This window comes from Theropithecus gelada, chromosome 5, assembly GCF_003255815.1.
Source record: "Theropithecus gelada isolate Dixy chromosome 5, Tgel_1.0, whole genome shotgun sequence".
Classification (NCBI taxonomy): Eukaryota; Metazoa; Chordata; class Mammalia; order Primates; family Cercopithecidae; genus Theropithecus; species Theropithecus gelada.
The window spans coordinates 5,050,606-5,070,769 of NC_037672.1; the positions used below are offsets into that span (position 1 = coordinate 5,050,606).

The following is a 20,164-nucleotide window of genomic DNA, read 5'->3' on the forward strand; positions in this document are numbered from 1 at the left end:
GCCTTTTGTTCTTCCCTCAGATTAACCTTGGGGGAGACATTGCTGAAAATTACATCATTAATTAGAAAACGAGAATTTATGTTTCTGTAGAGCACTCTGTGGAACAGATAATCCTTTTTTTTTTTTTTTTTTTTTTGGTAAATCCAGGCTTCGTCTTTGAATTGTGGGAATCCTTTTTTTTTTAAACTAGGTTCCTAGGATATTATATATTTTTTAATGTTTTTGTTCAGTTTTTTAAACAGAGTACATATTTTTTCCACAAGTGTGGCCTTAATTTCTCCCAGATTTAGAACGTGCCAAAAATGATGCCATGGGGAATATTAAAAAATGAGAAAAAGAAGATTAATGTGGTCCTTATTTACAGTCTGATATAATGGCTACAAGATGTGGATATATTATATAAATGTTTTAGAAATGCATAATCAACTTTCATTTAAAAGAGAAGCTTCCAAATCCAGTGAGGGAAGCTTCGTGCTTGTGCGTAGGGATTAACGGTTTGGGGCTCTGAGTCCCTGGTCCCTCTCCCCTGCCCTCCTCTCCCTCATACCCTGACTTCTTCCCCTCTCCCCTGCTTTGTCTTCCATTTGGGCTCCTACCAGCTTTCCCCCTTCAAAACCAGGATGATAATACCTACGACTTAGAGTAGTTGTGAATATTTAAGAAGAAATTAGTGGACAAGCAGGTGAAAGCACTGTCTTTGGTCAAATGCAGAATCAAAGTTATTTTTATGATGAAGATTTTTCCTTTCAAAAATGACCTGTCATTCAGGGCCCAGATGACCCCCATTGGCATAAAAAATAATGAACAGTGATAAAAGCAAATGCTTTCCAAGTTTAAACAGCACAGAAAAGAAAAAGCCATGTTCTTCCCCTAAATGTTCCCAGTCTGTCTTCCCACAAGTTACCGCCATTAACAGCTTTTTTTGTATCTCCTTCTGGAACTTGTTCCTTCTGTGCTCAGGTAGCTCTGGGGTGGGTACTGTGATGTACCCAGATTCCCGCTTCAGGACTGAAGGTCGCATTTCCTTGGCAGGGCTGGTGAACCCACCTCGGGGACTGTCTGCATTGAAGAGGGGCCTAGAGCCCAAGGCCAAGCTCCCTCCCCAGGGGTCTGCATTCAGTGTGTGTGTGTGGGAGGTACAGACCCAGACTCACTGGGCAGCTCTGATGGGGCCTTCCAGCCCCAGAGCTCTCATGGTGGTATCCATCCCTGAGGCCACTCAAACTGGGCATCTTTGCCCACCCCACTCCTCCCTCTCTTTGCTCCTGGTGTTGTGTTCAGGACGCCGGTTCATTAACCTCCTGCATGCTGCTGTCTGCTGTAGAGGCGGCTTCCCAGGAAATCCAGCCTGCTGGGACTGCCAGATTGCAGCTTGTCCTATTGCTGATAGCATATCTCTTGTGAGACATTTAACTTAAGGGGGAATATGTTATAAAGTTCCCTTTCTGAAATAAGCGTTCGTCCTCCTAGTCCTCCTATTGCTGATAGCGTATCTCTTGTGAGACATTTAACTTAAGAATATGTTATAAAGTTGCCTTTCTGAAATAAGTGTTCGAGATGGTGGGCATGCTGATTACCCTGATCTGATTGCTATACATTTTATGTATCAAAACATCACTCTGTACCCCATGAATACGTACAGTTATTATATGTCGATTACAAAGGTTTACACAATTCAAAATAAAAAAATAAAATTCCCTTTCTGATTCCTTCCATTGTACGATTAGTTGCCTTTCACCTTTCTTTTTATATGTACTCAAAATGTAAAACATCTCAAATGGTAAACATTCATAAAAATCTGAGGTTAGTTGAGGTATTTTTTTTCTCCCTTTTCAGATCAGTTGAGTTTTTAAAAAGGAAATATATTTCTTATCTGTGTACTTCAAAGTACTGGATTTAGAACAGCAAAAGGGAAGGCCAGGCGCTGTGGCTCACCTGTAATCCCAGCACTTTGGGATGCTGAGGCAGGCGGATCATGAGGTCAGGAGTTTGAGACCAGCCTGGCCAATCTGGTGAAACCCTGTCTCTACTAAAAATATAAAAATTAGCCAGGTGTGGTGGTGCACGCCTGTAGTCCCAGTTACTCAGGAGGCTGAGGCAGGAGAATTGCTTGAACCCGGGAGGCGGAGGTTGCAGTGAGCCAAGATCGTGCCACTGAACTCCAGTCTGGGCAACAGAGTGAGACTCCGTCTCAACAAACAAACAAAAAAACAAAACATACACACACACACGAAACAAACCAGGAAAGGACTCTAGAAATCCCTTCTGAAAATAGCTGTCTATTCATTCCTTCCTTCATCAGTGAATGTTTAGAGTCAAGATGCAGGCTCTGCACGTGCACAGTTGGGGCTGGAGTCCTGGTCTGTCGCTTTTCAGGTTGCCTCACTCTTCAGGCAGGTGACTTAACCAGCTGCACCCGGTTTCATAATCTGCAGAATGAGCCACCGTGCCGACTGAGGTGCTTGAAATGCCTCATATGATGTTGAAACTCAGCACTTGGTAGCAGATGTTATTGTTGCTGATAACTTAATTCAATAAAATAATAATAACTGCAAAACACGTTTTGCAAATGAGGAAACAGACTCAGGAAGTTTAAGAAACTCCCTGGGCCAGGCACGGTGGCTCACGCCTGTAATCCCAGCACTTTGGGAGCCTGAGGCGGGTGGATCACGAGGTCAGGAGATCGAGACCATTCTGGCTAGCACGGTGAAACCCCATTTCTACTAAAAATACAAAAAATTATCTGGGCGTGGTGGCGTCGCCTGTAGTCCCAGCTACTCGGGAGGCTGAGGCAGGAGAATGGCGTGAACCCGGGAGGCGGAGCTTGCAGTGAACCGAGATTGTGCCACTGCACTCTAGGACCCAGATCTGCCCTCTTGGACTGTTAGGAGGTATGCTTTGGCCCCAAGTAGTACAGGTAAACAAACGGGGGTAGGGAAAGCTTTGGGCAAGGATTTGATTCTCAGTTTTACAGATAAAGATTAAGCAAGACCCATTTGAGTTAAGTCTCAGTTCTAATCTTACCAATTGAAATCTTTAGAGTGAATGTCCGTTGTGTAGATGGATCAGCTTTGTACACTATGTATTGATATTATCCTCTTACTAAAATAATTTATGTCTTTCAGAAAGAAGATGAGATAGGCAGATACCAAGCAATATCAGTTATTCAATAAAGTACCCGAATGATTATATTATCTCTCATTAGGGCTGTGGAGTTGCAACAAATCTAATAGTATATTTTATATATTATTCACATAAATATAAATGTATTTTACATATACATTTAAATAAACATGTTAAATATAGATTTATGTGTGCGTGTTGGGTGTTTTGTTTTGTTTTGTTTTGTTTTGTTTGTTTGAGACAGAGTCTCTCTGTCACCCAGGCTGGAGTGCAGTGGTGCTATTATGGCTCACTACAGCCTCGGGCTCCCAGGCTCAAGGATCCTCCTGCCTCAGCCTCTCAAGCAGCTGGGAGTACAGGACCGCGCCACCATGCCTGGCTGATTTTTTGTGTTTTTGGTATAGATGGGGTTTCTTAATGTGGCCTAGGCTGATCTCGAATCCCTGGACTCAAGTGATCCACCTGCCTCAGCCTCCCAAAGTGTTGGGATTACAGGCGTGAGCCATCGTGCCCAGCCTATGTTTTTAGTTATGTAAATACATTCCTGTAATTCAATGGAGAAGCTCCACTGGATCATAAGTGTATCAGAGGAGGGACTTTTGGTGTTTGTTGAATCCAGCGTTAGATGCTCAGTAAGCTTTTGTGAGTCAGTGAATGGGTGTACTTCTTCACGCTTGGAGGCGAAGTGTCGGTGAAGAGCACTGTGTGTGTGAACTTGCTCATCTGCAGATTCAGACCTTCCGATGCCGTGCCTGCACTCATGTTTTCATGATGCTAGAGTTTCTTCAGCGTTTCTGTTTGAACTCCCTTATAATATCAGTTGATTTGTTGTGTTGAATGCAGTGCTATAAAAGTTCCAAGGACCAGCAGCCTCAGATGGAACTGCCGCTGCAAGGCTGCAACATTACGTACATCCCGAAAGACAGCAAAAAGAAGAAGCACGAGCTGAAGATAACTCAGCAGGGCACGGACCCGCTGGTGCTTGCCGTCCAGAGCAAGGAGCAGGCCGAGCAGTGGCTGAAGGTAGGTTGTCTGCTGTGTTTCGCAGCCATTTCAGTACCACGTGCCTTTCTGAGATCCATTTTAATTTTAATTTTAATTTTGTTCAAGCATAGGCAAGATGGATTAACCCAAAGAGTTTCGTCTTTAATAGCTAAATATTCGGATGATGTGGAGGTTAAGCAGAAACCCGTGTCACTTTCACTCTTATATTTAAAAGGCAGCTTGTCTCTGTAGGCTGCTTCTACGACTTTCTCTTTTACTTTTATTTTCTACAGCGTCACTTTATTGTGTCTGCATATGGATTCTTTTAAAATTTGATTCTACTTGGGATTGGCTGGGCTTCTTTCTAAGTTTTGGGAAAAATTTTCAGCCATTTTCTTAAAATACAGCTTTTCCCCATTTCTCCTTCTTCCCTGAGACTACATTTAAATATATGTTAGACTTTCTCACTATATTTACTTCTATTCTCTTTTGTATTTACCAACCTTTTTTCTTTGTTGAAACAAGGCTTGGCTCTGTTGCCCAGGCTGGAATGCGGTGGTATGATCTCGGTTCACTGCAACCTCTGCCTCCCGGGTTCAATTGATCATCCCACCTCAGCCTCCCAGGTTAGGTTGGATTACATGCCACCATGCCTAGCTAATTTTTGTATCTTTTCTAGAGACAGCATTTCTGTATGTGGCCCAGGCTGGTCTCGAACTCATGAGCTCAAGCGATCCGCCCACCTTGGCCTCCCAAAGTGCTGGGATTACAAGTGTGAGCCATCATGTCCAGCCCTACCATTCTTTTTTCTTCTTTAGCCTGGTTTATTTTTCTTGTTACTTTCCAGCCCATTATTTCTCTCTTTGGCTGCTTCTAATCTGCCATTAAATTTGTTCCTGTTCTCTGGGTTCTTAATTTTGGTGATGGTAGTTGTCTTAGTCTACTTGGATTGCTCTGATGAATATGATAAACTGAGTGGCTTGTATACAACAAATGTATTTCTCACAGTTCTGGAGGCTGGGAAGTCCAAGATCAAGGGACTGTTCCATTCAGTGTCTGGCGAGGGCCTGCTTCCTGGTCCACAGATGGCACCTTCCATCTGTGTCCTCATGTGGTGGAAGGGACAAGGCAAGTCTCTAGGGCCTCTTTTATAAGGGCACCAATCCCATTCGTGGGGGCTCTGCCCTCGTGACCTATCACTTCCCAGAGGTTCTGCCTCGTAACACCATCCTCTTAAGGGTTAGGATTTCAGGATATGAATTTGGGGGAACACATTCCGTCCATGGCAGTAGTGTGCAGTCCTGGAATCTCTAATCTTTTTGGTTTTTGTTTTAGAGTTCGTTTTGGCTTTTATCTAGAATTTGCAGTTGTTTCTTCTTCAAGCTGGAAATACTATTTGTGCAGTGTTAAATTTCTTTTAGAAACGTTGACTTTTGTCTTCATGAATGTCATCAGCATGGTGGTTTGACAGTGGTTTTGGTGGAGTTTGAACCTGGTTCTGTTGTCTGTTGTGCTGTTCTTGTTCAGGTCATGTTTGGCATCCTTGTGCCAGGTTATCGCAAGTTCACGCTAGGCATTATATTAGGGGAAAAATTATTGAAATAATTTTTTTATAACAGCGTTATTGAGGTATAATTCACATACCGTAAATTCACCCTTTTCAAGTCCAATTCAATGTTTTTTTTTTTTTTTTGGTATATTCACTGAGTTGTGCAACCATCACCATAATCTAGATTCTGAATTTCATCGCTCCCAAAAGAACATTGTACTGGCTGGGCGCAGCAGCTCATGCCTGTAATCCTAGCCCTTTGGGAGCCAAGGTAGGCTGATTGCTTGAGCCTGGGAGTTTGAGACCAGCCTAGACAACATGCAGAAACCCTGTCTCTACTAAAAGATACAGAAAATCAGCTGGGCATGGTGGCACGTGCCTGTAGTCCCAGCTACTCGGGGGACTGAGGTGGGAGAATCACCTGAGCCTGGGAGGTTGAGGCTGCAGTGAGCTGTGACTACATCACTGTTCTCCAGCCTGGGTGATAGGAGTGAGACCCTGTCTCAAAAACAAATAATGCCGTACCCATTAGCAGTCACTGCCCTTTTGCCACCACCCCTGTCCATCTTAGGCAGCCACTTATCTGCTTCCTGTCTCCGTAGAGCTGCCTGTTGTCAGCATTTCACAGAAGTGGCTCTTACAGTGCATGGGTTTTCGTGCCTGGCTTCTTTCACTTAGCGTCGTGGTTTCAAGGTCCGTCCATGTGGAAGCAGATTTCAGTTCTTCCTTGCTCTTTATTGCTTCTTGGGTCATATGTAAGAAATGATTACTTGATCCAGGGTCCTGAAGGTTTACATGTATACTTTATTCTGAGAAGTTTACAGTGTTAGCTCTTATATTTAGACTTTTGATCCACTTGAATTTAATTTTTTGCCTACAGTGTGAAGTAGGAGTCCAACTTCATTCTTTTTCCTGTGGGTCCCCAGTTGTTCCTATGGAAATAACTTCATTCCTAGAACTCTGCTTTCCACTACCAAGGAGCATTTTCCCTTGCCTCTCCCACATGCGTGAGGGTGTTAGCACTCCAGAATCAGTTTATTCTAAATTCAGGGTTTGAGGTTTTCAGAGCCACCCAGGTAACTTTAAGGCAGCCCGTGGCCCATTCAAAGGTAGGTTTCTATTTCTTTCAGTTCACTCTTAACTCCAAGTTACATTCCGTTGGGGTCTCCGTCCTGCTTGTGGGTGTTTTGCCAGGGACCCCGTCCTTGGCATGCCCTGGACCACAACTTGGATCTCTCCTCCCACTGAGCCATTGGAGGTTCTCCCTTGCCCCTCAGCTGCCCCCTTGGGATGGCAAGGCAGCCCCAGCCACCAGGCTTCCCTTCTGAATTTCCATCTTCTTCTGGATTTCGGCGCAGGCATTGCTCACTATCAGGCATTTGGGTTGGTTCCACATTTTTGCAGTTGTGGATTGTGCTGTTATAAACGTGTGTGCAAGTGTGTTTTTCATATAATGCCTTCTTTTACTCTGGATAGATACCCAGTAGTGGGATTGCTGAATCGAATGGTGCTTCTACTTTTAGTTCTTTTAAGAAACCTCCAGGTCGGGTGCGGTGGCTCATACCTGTAATCTCAGCACTTTGGGAGGCTAAGGCAGGCAGATCACAAGGTCAGGAGATCGAGACCATCCTGGCTAACATGGTGAAACCCTGTGTCTACTAAAAATACAAAAATTAGCCAGGTGTGGTGGCGGGCACCTATAGTCCCAGCTGCTTGGGTGACTGAGGCAGGAGAATCGCTTGAACCCAAGAGGAGGAGGTTGCAGTGAGCCAAGATCACACCACTGCACTCTGGCCTGGGTGACAGGGGGAGACTCCATGTCAAAAAAAAAAAAAAAAGACATCTCCACTCTGTTTTCCATAGTGGTTGTACTAGTTTACATTCCCACCAGCAGTGTAGAAGTGTTCCCTGCTCACCACATGTACACCAGCATCTATTATTTTTTGATTCTGGTTGTTCTTGCAGGAATAAGGTCGTATCACATTGTGGTTTTGATTTGCTTTCCCTGATCATTAGTGATATTGAGCATTTTTTTGTATGTTTGTTTTGGCCATTTGTATAACTTCTTTTGAGAATTGTCTGTTCATGTTCTTAGCCCACTTTTGATGGGATTGTTTGGTTTCTTCTTGCTAATTTGAGTTTGTTGTAGATTCTGGATATTGGTCCTTTATCGGATGTATCAATGGTGAAGATTTTCTCTCACTCTGTGGGTTGTCTGTTTACTCAGCTGACTGGTTTTGCCATGGAAAAGCTCTTTAGTTTAATTAAGTCCCAGCTAATCGCATTTGCTTTTGGGTTCTTGGTCATGAAGTCCTTGCCTAAGCCGATGTCTAGAAGGGTTTTTCTGATGTTATTTTCCAGAATTTTTATAGTTTCAGGTCTTGGGTTTAAGTCCTTCATCCATCTTGAGGTGATTTTTGTACAAGGTGAGACACGAGGATCCAGTCTTATTCTCCTACATGAGGCTAACCAATGATCTCAGCACCATTTGTTGACCAGGGTGTCCTTGCCCCACTTTATGTTTTTGTTTGCTTTGTTGAAGGTCAGTTGTCTGTAAGTATTTGGGTTTATTTCTGGGTTCTCTATTCTGTTCCCTTGGCCTATGTGCCTATTTTTATACCAGTACCATGCTGTTTTGGTGACTGTGGCCTTATATTATAGTTTGAAATCAGATGATGTGATGCCTTCTTTTGTTTGTTCTTTTTGCTTAGTCTTGCTTTGGCTATGCGGGCTTTTTTTTTTTTTTTTTTTTCATATGAATTTTAGGATTTTTTTTCTAGTTCTGTGAAGAATGATGGTTATCTTGCTTTTCTAATTGTCTTCTTCAGGAAGATTGGCCCAACCCACCTAGTCCATCATTGCCGGCAAGTACCTGTTGTGAGAAAAGGGCTCAGGAGTGGGGTGGCGAAACACTTCATAGCAGTGGGTCTTATACCACGCAGGTCTCCCTCCATCAACCTTCAGTCTCTTTCGCTGTCATCCGCAGGAAAGCATGTGGTTCAGACCCCATGATAAGACCAGTAGCTGCCACCGCTGTCTGCCAGCTGCTCAGGACACACACATGCTTTCTTTTTCATGTTGTTGGCAGTGACTGTGGCTCTTCCCACATCTGTATCATATGGGAGATTGAGAAGAGCTTTTTTCCCTTCTGGACGGTCCTTCTGGAAGTCCTGCGATCGGGAGTTTTTACTGTCGAGTTTTCTTAGCCTTCCCAGCATAGTGCTTTAATATGTTATACGTCAGCCACCACCATTACCAATTTCACTAAAGCCCTTTACACTCACAAGGAACTTCTCTGCCATCATTGTCTCTTAATCTCAGAACAGGCGTGTGTAGTTTCATTTGTCACCTGACAGCCTGAGTCTCAGGTGGGCTAAGTGCTACCATGATCGATAAGTGATCAAGCAGGGGGTCCAAGTCAGATTTTCCTGGCTTCACATTTCATTCTCATTGTGTTGGGCCATCTGACAGTTTGCCATTCCCTCTTTTATTCCACATTTCTGTGACCATAGTGCCATCCCTTCCGTAAGGCGGGAGCGGCAATTACGGAATTCAGTGCGAAGCTTTCTGTATGATTCTGTTTTCTTCACCTGATCCCAGCTTTTGGTCACCTGTACCCATCCTTCTGCATTCCGTGCTTAGCTGTTCCTCAGTGGAAACCCAAGAAAGGCTGCTCTGAAACTTCAGCTTTCTTCTTTTTCTCCTCTGTCCTTACAGTTAGTTAAGTATTTCCTGCCCACTGAAGAGCAGCTCCCTTCTTGCTGGTGCTGGTCTGACATGAAGTCATCTGGAGTGTCACTGGGAGAGGGCGTAGAGCCGACAGTGCACTGACAAACAGACCAGTAAAAACAAAAGTTTCTCAAGATGTCAGATGCTGATGGAGTGAAATAATCTTCTGTCACGTTTCACCAGATGGGAGCTACTTATAGATCAGAGGCACTTAGCTAATTATAGAATGATGACTCTATTTATGAACGGAAGTAATTGCAAGTTTTTTTTTTGTTTTTTTGTTTTTTTGTTTTTTTTAGCATTTGCTGATTTTTCTTAAAAGGAAAGTAAATAATATAGGGTGTAAAGTATCTTTTCTAAAGAGTTTAAATTGTTCAGTTGCTCTGTTTTTCATGTCTATGCTGTTACTTCCATTACATATAATGGTGCAGGAACCTAAGAAGTCTTGATTAGAAAGGAAAGTCAGATGACAAAACTAGTTTCAAGCAGTTACAGAATTATCTTAGGCTAGCAGAGACCTGAGATGGACTAGTGTCGTTTCGTCCAGATACTGTCATTAGATCAGAAACACTTGGAGATGTAAACAACGTAGATTTCCAGTGATTCAGATTCATTAGGGACTTAAGAATATTTTTTCCCTTTTTATTTTGTATCATTTTTATATCCTCTTAAGGTCTAAAGTGCTGCAGATAGAATTGAAACATGCCTCCCCTAGTTAAGTCTCTCCCTCTTCCCAAAGGCGACTTTTATCTGAATTTGATCTTTATTATTATGTTGGTATGCTTTAAAAAAAATACTTTCACTTCTGTAATCCCAGTGCTTTGGGAGGGCGAGGCAGGAGGATCACTTGAGGCCAGTTCACGACCAGCCTGGGAAAAAATAGCAAGATGCCATCTCTATAAAACATTAAAAAATTAGCCAAGCATGGTGGCACAGCCTGTAGTCCCAGCTGCTTGGGAGGCTGAGGCAGGAGGATCGCTGGAGCCCCAGGAGTTTGAGGTTTCAGTGAGCTGTGATTGGGCCACTGTACTCCAGCCTGGGTGACAGAATGCGACCCTGTCTCTAAAGATAAATAACAATAAAAAAACCTTTCACTTATATGTGTATACACCCATTCATGGGAAATGATACTTTATTCACGTTTTAGAATTTCTGTGTAAATGACTTCAAACTCCACAGACCCTGCAGCTGTGTTTTTTTTTTTTCCACTCAGAATTGTTCTGCTTCCTTGTGTGGTCACTGGTGTTGCTGCTGCAGGCTGAGTTGCCGTGAGATCTTCCAGCACACGTCCCACAGCCGCACGTTTTGTGTCTTGTCTAGGACACATCTGTTACATTGGAATTGCTGTAGTTAGTATGTGCACAGCTTCAGCATCACCAGACTCTGCCAGATTGTCTTCCAAGGTTATTTGTACAATTCTCCTTCTCCCAGCAGTGCAGGAGAGGGCTATTTTGTATGTATTCTTTCAGAGTTTCCTTGTACATAGGCAAGCAAATAGCAGTGCAGATTTCATCTGCCCCCGCCCCCCCACCATAGAAAGGGTGCAGCATTTTGGACCTTTTTTTTTTTTTTTTTCACCTAAACAAAGTATCTTGGCGATTTTTTGCAATTTAGAGAATAGAGCATTTCCTCTTTCTTTGTTATAGGCTATGACATTTTATTGTATGAATAGACCATACTTCAAAAAAATAGTCTGTCTCCCATTTATGGACATTGGGTTGCTTTCAGTCTTTTGATATGACAGACAATTCTGTGTTAGATAACCTTATGCTTATCTCACACTTTTGCTGGTCTGTAGGCTAAATTCTCGGAAAGAGTAATCACTTCCATGAAGGTTATTGGCATTCGTATTATAATTTTGATGTATAGCTAAGGCACTCTCCTAGGAAGTTTACCAATTTTCCCTCCCACCAACAATATATCGAGTGCCTTTTCTTCCTGCAGCCTTGCCAATAGAGTGTGTTAGCCAACTTGTGTATTTTTGCTAGTCTGATGTAGAAGGATGGCATCTCAGTCTAGTTTTAATGTGCACTCCTCTTATTATGAATGACATGAGTATTTTTTTAATAGGGTTTAAGAGCCTACAGTTGTATTAGTATTTCTGTGAACTGTGTTTATTTCCTTTGCTGTTTTTGTCTGTATTCTTTGCGATATTTCTCTGTTTAAGGAGTTCCCAGATGACTGAGGCAAAGCCAGGTTTGGTAATCACCACCCTTGCTCAGCACTCCATTTCCCTTTAAGAGGAGGCCTCTGGGAAAAAAATAAATACTTTCACTTCTGTAATCCCAGTGCTTTGGGAGGGCGAGGCAGGGAAGTGGTAGGATATCAGAGAAAATAAGTCTTTTTGTAGTCAGATAGGCAGTTAGGGTAAATGGCATTCTGCAACCCCTTTGAATAAAGTTTTACTTGATTTTTATAATTGCTTCTTAAGTTCAGCATAATATAACACAGCCAGGAAAAGGACTTGGGAGCCAGTGTTGTGTTGAGAGATAGTGTATTAGTCTTCTCGTGCTGCTATGAAGAAATATCCGAGACTGGGTAATTTATAAAGGAAAGAGGTTACATTGACTCACAGTTCCGGCTAGGGAGGCCTCAGGAAACTTACAATCGTGGCGGAAGAGGAAGCAAACACATCCTTCTTCACACGGCAGCAGGAGAGAAGTGCGGAGCAAAAGAGGGGAAAGCTCCTTATAAAACCATCAGGTCTCCTGAGAACTCAGTCACTATCACGAGAAGAGCATGAAGGTAACCGCCCCCGTGATTCAGTTACCTCCCACTTGGTCCCCACCACGAGACATGGGGATTATGGGAACTACAATTCAAGATGAGATTTGGGGGTAGACACAGCTAAACCGTATCAGACAGTACAGGTAGAGCACAGACTGGAGTCAGACTCTTAGGACTGTGACCTGAGCCCCAGCCTTTAAGCACTCTGTTTTTTGGACAAGCGATGTGACTTCTCAGTGCCTGTGTTTCCTCATCTGTAAAGGGGGGCATAATAATGGTATCTGCTTTCTAGAGCTATTGTAAGGACGAGATACTAAGACCCAGAGTGTTCGGAATGGCAGAAAGCATGTCATGAACCTTACGTAAGTATAAACTGCTGTTACCACTGTTGCTTTTCCTCTGCCACCACCTCTGCATCTCAGCAGGCTCTGCACATGCCCGCAGAGAACAGGCTGGACAGCTGATGACAGCAGGATGTTTCTGGGGTCAAGAACTGGACTTACATCACCACTTCCCACACTCCTTTGGCCAAACTAGGGGAGGCTGAGAGACAGACTCTTCCTGTGTCCGCTGAAAGAAGAAACAACGTGGTGAATAAGCTGCTCTCTCCTATTTCAAAATAAACCAAAACACCCTAAGACAACCATCTTAGGCAGTTTTGAAGAGGCTGCTTTCCTTTTCTTACCAGGATGTAGCAGAGTCCTGGTGCTGGTGGATCCCACACTCACGTAGCCAGCTGGGGGGCGTGGGAGCGACACTGTAGGGGTTTCTTAGCATCTTGTGGTTTCAAGCAGCCCTAGGTGAGCACAGAGTGGCTTTAATTTGCTGTGCCGGTACCATGGTGGCTTTGCCAGAGTTCTCTAGGAAGAATCACAATACGTTTACTGTATCCATTGTCCTTGCAGAACCTGAATCCTGTGGACACACACGTTTGAAGCCACGTCTTTAATATTCACCTGGGTGAATTCACCTTCCACGTGCCCTTCCTTTCCTCCTGAAGATCTGGGCATTCAGTCAGTTTTATTTCCTTTTACCCCAAAGAAGTTATTAAAACAACATTTAAGAAAACCTTTTTTTATACAGTGAATCTTCTGGAAGTCAACTCTTGGGGCCTTGACTGTCTGGAAGGGTGTTCATTTCTCCCTCACTCGGATGAGACGTCACCCTCCCTTTGTGCCCGCTGGTCCTTCGGGTGTGGAGTGTCCTTCCCCCCGCCGCCTCCTCTTAAGATTTGTTCTCCACATCTGGTTTTCAGCAGCGGATGTGATGTGTCTCGGTGCAGTGGTGCGGGTTCTCTTTGATCTTTCTTGGAGTTGGTTATGCTTCTTTGTTTCATGGGTTGATGTCTCTCAAAAGCTTCACTTTGGGAAGCTTTTGGTTGTTCTCTCTTCACACATTTTTTTCTGCCTTACTTTTTCTCTCCGCTCGCTCTCTTTTCTTTCTTTCTTTCTTTCTTTTTTTTTTTTTTTTGGAGACAGAGTTTCACTTTTGTTGTTGAGGCTGGAGTGCAATGGCACCATCTCGGCTCACCTCAACCTCCACCTCCGGGTTCAAGTGATTCTCCTGCCTCAGCCTCCTGAGTAGCTGGGATTACGGGCATGCACCACTACATGTGGCTAATTTGGTATTTTTAGTAGAGAGGGGGTTTCTCCATGTTGGTCAGGCTGGTCTCAAACTCCTGGCCTCAGGTGGTCCGCCCGCCTCAGCCTCCCAAAGTGCTGGGATGACAGGCGTGAGCCACCGCACCCGGCCTGTCCTCTCCTTTTGAAGTTGTATCTGTAGGTGTGTTGGGTCCTCTGATGCTTCCCGTAGATTGTGGATACTCCGTTGTGGTTTCCTTCAGTCCTTCCGTGGCTCAGCCTGGGTGGACACTTCTGTTTACCTGTCCTCAGGCTTACGGGTCCTCTCTCTCCTGTGGGCTCTCAGCCTACCTGATGAAGTCATCTTTTCTGAGATCCATTTTTCACTTCTGGCATTTCTTTCTTTCTTTTTAAAATCGTTTCCATCTCTGCTGAAACTCCCCATCTCTTTATGTCACCTGCCTTTTCATGAGCTATTTCGGCATTTTTATTTTAGTTATTTTAACATCTTTGGTCATTCCAATGTCGGGCCCACCTCTTGGCCTGCCTCTGTTGAATTTGTCTCAGCAGTTTCTATGACATTCTGTGCATTTTGTGTAGAAGAACAGCAGAGACTGACGAGAGTCGTATTTCCCTGGAGAAAGGCGTGCCCCCCTCCTCCCCTGCTCCCCACTGGCAGCCTGTATCTGGCTCTCAGGTGGGAGGGGCTGCACCTTGTTGCAGCCTCACCTTGCCTCACTCCACTACTGCCTTCCACACTGTTGACATGTCGGATCAGGAGTTTCCTGTCCGCATGGCATGGCTTGGGACCCAAGACCCGTGGTGAAAATCTGAAGATCTCTTTTGTGTGCTACAGACAAGTGCCAGCTTTCTAAACCAGCTTGATTTTGTTTTTGGTTTTGGCCTACCAGCCAGCTTTTTGGCTTGCTAAGGTGGTCTCTTTTCTCTGCAGTCTTGCCTCTGGCTTTTTGTGCCTTGGGCGAAATCCCGCTGTGCTGTGCTCTGTCTCCAGCTGTGGATGCTCTGGAAACCCTGGGCCTCCTGGGCAGGGCTTCTCTCCACTGCCCTGCCTTCCCCTGTTGGGCGACTGCCTTGCACCTGGGAGAAGGGCTGTGTCTGTGGGGGCGGCGGGGCGGGGCAGGGGATCTCTGAACTCTTGTTTCCTTGGCGCCAGCTTCTGTGCTGTACCTGCATACCCAGTAAACACCCTGGAGAGAGTTGGCAGGTGACTGCGGACTCATTCTGTCATCGGGGTGCTTTGAATTGTCAACAGCTATGCCAGCCCACACAGTGAGAACTTGGCTGGCTTCTTCCCTGTCCCATATGTGGTAGGTTCCCGCTTCACCCACCACCTACCAGTTACAAGGGGGCCTGTGGGTTACTGTTTTCCTACGAAGGACCCTTCACTGTTAGGATTTAGTTCATTTTCATTTAGGGTTTTCGCATCTTCATTGCTCAGAGGGGTTCAGATGTACCAGGACTTTTTTTTAGCGTATCTACTTGTTTTATTTGTCAGGGTGGGAGCGATGGTTTTGTGTGCTCTTCTGTGTGGTAACTGGAGGTGAAAATGCCCTGTGCCGCCTTTTCTTCTTCACAGTCTTGCCAGAAGTTATCACTTTTATTAGTTCTCTCAAAAAATATTTTTCTGGGCTATGTTAATTTTTTTTCCTGTGGTATGATTGATTATTTTCTACTTTATTTAGTTCTCTTCTTTATTATTTTACTTCTACTTTTTTTGGGCTCAATTTGCTGTAATTATTGTAACTTCTTGAAATGTACACTTAGATAATTGAGTTTTTAGCCTTTTTTCCTTATACATGCATTGAAGGCCTCATGTCTTATTCTACACAGTGTCAACGGCACCCTCTGTGTTTTGATATTTTGTACTTTTATTATTCAGCTCAAAATATTTTTTAATTTTTCTTGATTTCTTCTTTGACTAATGATTTATTTGGGAATATAGTGCTTACTTTCCAAATACTTGATGATTTAAAAATTATCTGTTTGTTTTTAATTTGAATGAAGTCAGCATTATTATAACTCTTTATTTCACCTTGTAAAGGCCACATCTTTACGACTGAAGTAGATTTTTTGAAAAAACTAAAGAACTGCAGCGTAAAGGGAACAACCCCCGGTGAGCTGGAAGGCAGCGCTGGAAGGTAGCGCTGGAAGGTAGCGCGCTAGAGTGACAGAAAAGTGGGTAGAGAGTCTGGAAGCGTAGGGTACATTCCTGGAATACCATTAACTCGTTATGATATTTTGAGGCAATAAACCCTTTCCCATTTATCTATCAAGTGGAAATAATTATCAGAATTTTCAAAGAGGTAGAAAGAGCATGATATAAATACATTCTTAAAACTATAATAAACAGCAAAAATATGAATGATAATATTTGTATTATCCCTTACAATTAACAAGTCTCTAACATGAATTGTTTTATCATACAAATGTCTTTTATTAATATAAACTGCTGTTATCCCATATTGTTCAAAACTAATGAACCAGACTTTCAGTCTTTTGAAACACAGCTTTGGAAAAAAATCTGTATAAATTTTATATTCATAGATTGCATAGTGGTCAAATCAGGGATTTCAGGGTATTCGTCACGCAAATAATGTACACTGTAACCATTCCCCAGTTCCTCACCATCCTTCCTCCCCTTTCCTCAGTGTCCATTAACCAATTTCTCACCATCCTTCCTCCCGTTCCCTCAGTGTCCATTAACCAATTTCTCACCATCCCCCTTGCTCCCGTTCCCTCAGCCTTCCCGGCCTCCGTTGCTGTCATTCTCCACTCTCCACTCATGTGTAGACATTATTCAGCACCCACATGAGTGAGAACATGTGAGATTTGACTTTCTGTGAAACATAATTTTAATGTAACCATTAAAAATCTTTAATGAAGTTGCACACGCCCTTTGTCAAGTCTAAAAAAAACATGAGAACTGTGTTTAACCGGTGCATGACTTTGCACATACTCATGCAAGAATTACTGCCAAATTTGTTTCTGCTTTCTGTCTGCAATTTCCATTACTAGCAGTTCTTGACAGAATTAACTGAGTCTTTCTCTGTGTGTGTATGTGTGTGTGTGTGTGTGTGTGTACACAAATGCTGAAAACATGAGCCTTTGTGTAGGGGTCAAACAGAAGACAGGAGCCAATATTCCCAGAAACGGAGTGGTCAGATTTCCTTAAAAAATGTGCAGAGATTGTGTTTCTGGAGTTGAGGGCTCAAGTTAAAAGCAAACAAAATACCACAAAATATATAACAATTTGTTTTTTTGGAGGATTTGCGATTCTGAATTTGGATCCAGTTCTCTTAAATACACATTGAACCTCTCATAGGACATGACTCTTCAAGTTGAAATGTATTAATAGAAACCTCATTTATAGCTGTTCAAAGAATTGGATTGATCAGTGCTTTGCTTGTTACTTCTGACTTAACTCTGCAGGTGTAACTTGGCAATCAAGAGATCCAAAGTAGAAAGACAGTTTCATGAAAAGAACCTGCCCTCTCCAACTGGTTGAAAAAAATTCGTGGGAATAAAGACTGGTTTATGCTGATGGATGTTTTCAGCGATGTCTTTTTTCGTACCTTGGACATAGTTATTATGCCTAGGGGAAGATAGTCCCATGAAGCTGGGATGCCATGAGCGACCCGCTTGCTGGGCCCAGGTTGATCCTGGGCCTGCTCTGGGTTGCTGAATGCGATCCTCCCAAGCGCGGCTGGAGATGCTGTTATTTTCCCGGGGCAGTGTGAGTTCTAGCTGGGAGAGAAATTAATGATTAGAGAGCAAATGTGGATCGTTTGTCTGTATCCCCGTTCTAAGCATTCAGAGCATGGTTGGGTGTACCAGGAAAGGCTTCTTGGAAAGGCGATTATGTGAGTTGCTTGGATGCTAGGCAGCCTCGTCTGTCTGCTAGAAAGTGGGAGCTGACGGGAGCAGGAGAGGGATGGGGACACTCCAGGGACCAGGCGAGTCTGCCAGGAGCTTAGCCAGGGTGTGTGTGTTGGGGTAGGGCTGAGTGGGGAAGCGTATATGTGCCAGATGGCTTTTATCTACTTGCCTTTAAAAAACACTATACTTTTTCCTCTTGAGGATTTTAGAAGCCAGTGCCGAGGACTGGGGAAGTTTGGTCATGAGGCTACTTATTTTAGTTATGGCCTAAGTTTCTTTCCTTCTGTTTTTCTTTCCTTCTTTTTTTTTTTTTCTTCATAGAAATCTTAATTCCAATTTCTTTCTTCATTCCCTCATTGTTTTCCCTTTAATCAAACTTTTGGTTGCTATTTTGAAGGAGGCATTGGGAACAGCGACAAAAGCAAGGCCCAGCCCCTCCTATGAACACAAGCATAGCTTAGTAGGAGACACAGACCTCTGTGGGCATGTGTGGAGCCAGAGCCGTGCCTCATGGACCACACAGAAGGGCCAGCGCAGGCTTCCTGAGACCTCAGCTGAATCTTGAAAGATGAGTTCTATTTAGCTGTATAAAAAAAAGCACAACTTCTCCAGAAGACACCATTCACACAGCCAGCCCCTCCGCCCCACCCGAGAGGCTGCAGGGAATAATTGGAGTAGTGCTGCCAAAGAAGTTTGTAGATCCTTCCCCTGCTGAAAAAAAAAGAAGACAACCGTTTTTTTTTTTTTTTAAATAAAAACATTTGCCAGAGATCATGGGTTTTGGCAGGTTATGTTTTATAGGGTACAGCCTTTTAGTGTAAAATGAAGAACATGTCGAGTTCAGGTGTGTTTGTATAATTGAAGCACATTTTCGTTGATTTAACACTATTAAATAGAGTCGTGGGAAGAGTTCAGGTTTCCGTAGTGCCTGTTAGGGGAGATATGCTGGGCTGGATACTTCACATTTGTTTTAACGTTTAGTTTTCACAGTGAGCCCCTGAGGTATTATTCTGTGCGCGTTATTGAGGAAGGAAGCAAAGCTCTGAGAATAAATTGCTCAGCTTCACATAAACAGCAAGTGGTCCACCTGGGGTTTGAACCCAGGTGGGTTTGACGCAGAAGCTTAGGAGTTTTCCATTGTATGAACCTGCCTTCCCTAGGGAAAAGAAAAAGTCTTGTTCTCAAATCAAATAAAAATTTGCCTTGTCATTTGGAGACCTAATAATCACCTTAGGGTAGATGAGGGAGTAAAGCCCAAAAAAGCAGTCAGCATGAAAGCGAGAGAAACAAGAGAGATCCGACACACAGATCACCGCACCGAGGCTCAGGCTTACTCAGTGCTTCACACCTCGGCATTAGCAGAGAGGAGACGTGACAGCGAGCTCTCTGGGTTTCTTCTTCTCTTTTGTAGTCTCAACTGTGGACATCACTCTGTTGTATAAAACCGCTGAGGAGCAAAATGGCTGGAAACACTATCCTGGTCTCTTGTCAGGCCTTGGATTTCATCCCAGCGCCAGCACAAGCTGAGGGAATTTGGATCTGTCTGTGGGGGCCCAATTGCAAAATGACTACACACATATCTGGGACTTTGGTGTTTCTTCTTTGCCCAGAAGCAGCTTTGGTTTAACTGAAATTGCAGCTTAGTCCTAGAAAGAATAGAAGACATTTTGAAAAATCTGCCTGCTAACTTTTCAGTTTTAAGAATGTAAGTTTCGCAAGCGCTGGAACCTTGTCTGTCTGATTTGCTGCACATCCCCCCTGACCACAGTGGGCCTGGACGCTGAGGAGCTCAGTAGGAGTTGGAGAAACACGTAGTGACTGTACGAAGGGGACAGCTGGGAAAGCCCTCGTGCATGGAATTCTGAACTGCAGGCTCACCATCCCTGCGTCTGAAAGTCTAGTCCAGAATCATTTTCTGAGCTCTTATCGTAGGTCATCAAAACGCTCACAGTAATAACAGTGTTGCTTTCATGGTTTGAACGTGCACGTGCCACATGCTGGCTTAGACTTCTTCCATAGCGGATCTCACTGTCTCAGTTGAACCATAGTCCTGCAAGACAGGTAATCTTGACACTCATTCCCTTGCTAGGGAGGAAACTGAAGCTCCGAGAGATTAAATACTTTTCCCCAAGGCCACACAACTGATAACAGATATATATATATATATATATATATATTTTTTTTTTTTTTTGGAGATGGCGTTTCGCTCTTGTCGCCCAGGCTGCAGTGCAATGGTGCGATCTTGGCTCACCACAACCTCCGCCTCTCGGGTTCAAGCGATTCTCCTGCCTCAGCCTCCTGAGTTGCTGAGATTACAGGCTTGCACTACCACACCTGGCTAATTTTGTATTTTTGGTAGAGACAGGGCTTCTCCATGTTGGTCAGACAGGTCTCAAACTCCCGACCTCAGGTGATCCGCCCACCTCAGTCTCCCAAAGTGTTGGGATTACAGGCGTGAGCCAGTGTGCGCCTGGCCTGGTAACAGATAGTCTTACTGAGAAAGTGGATTCTCTCAGACAGGCTGTGCTGGCCTCTCTGCCTTCTCTCTCTTCCGTCCACATCCTCACTCTGCCTT

The 20,164-nt window shown here is 43.9% G+C and overlaps 1 protein-coding gene across 4 annotated transcripts in view; it reads left to right on the plus strand.

Annotated features, from left to right (window-relative positions):
- AFAP1 (actin filament associated protein 1) overlaps positions 1-20,164 on the plus strand; it is a 192,549-nt gene that overhangs the window by 105,871 nt on the left and 66,514 nt on the right. For all 4 annotated transcript variants that reach the window (XM_025385958.1, XM_025385961.1, XM_025385962.1 and 1 more), the window contains exon 6: positions 3,967-4,146. In XM_025385958.1, coding sequence (XP_025241743.1) covers positions 3,967-4,146 — 180 coding nt within the window. The remainder of the gene's footprint in view (positions 1-3,966; positions 4,147-20,164) is intronic.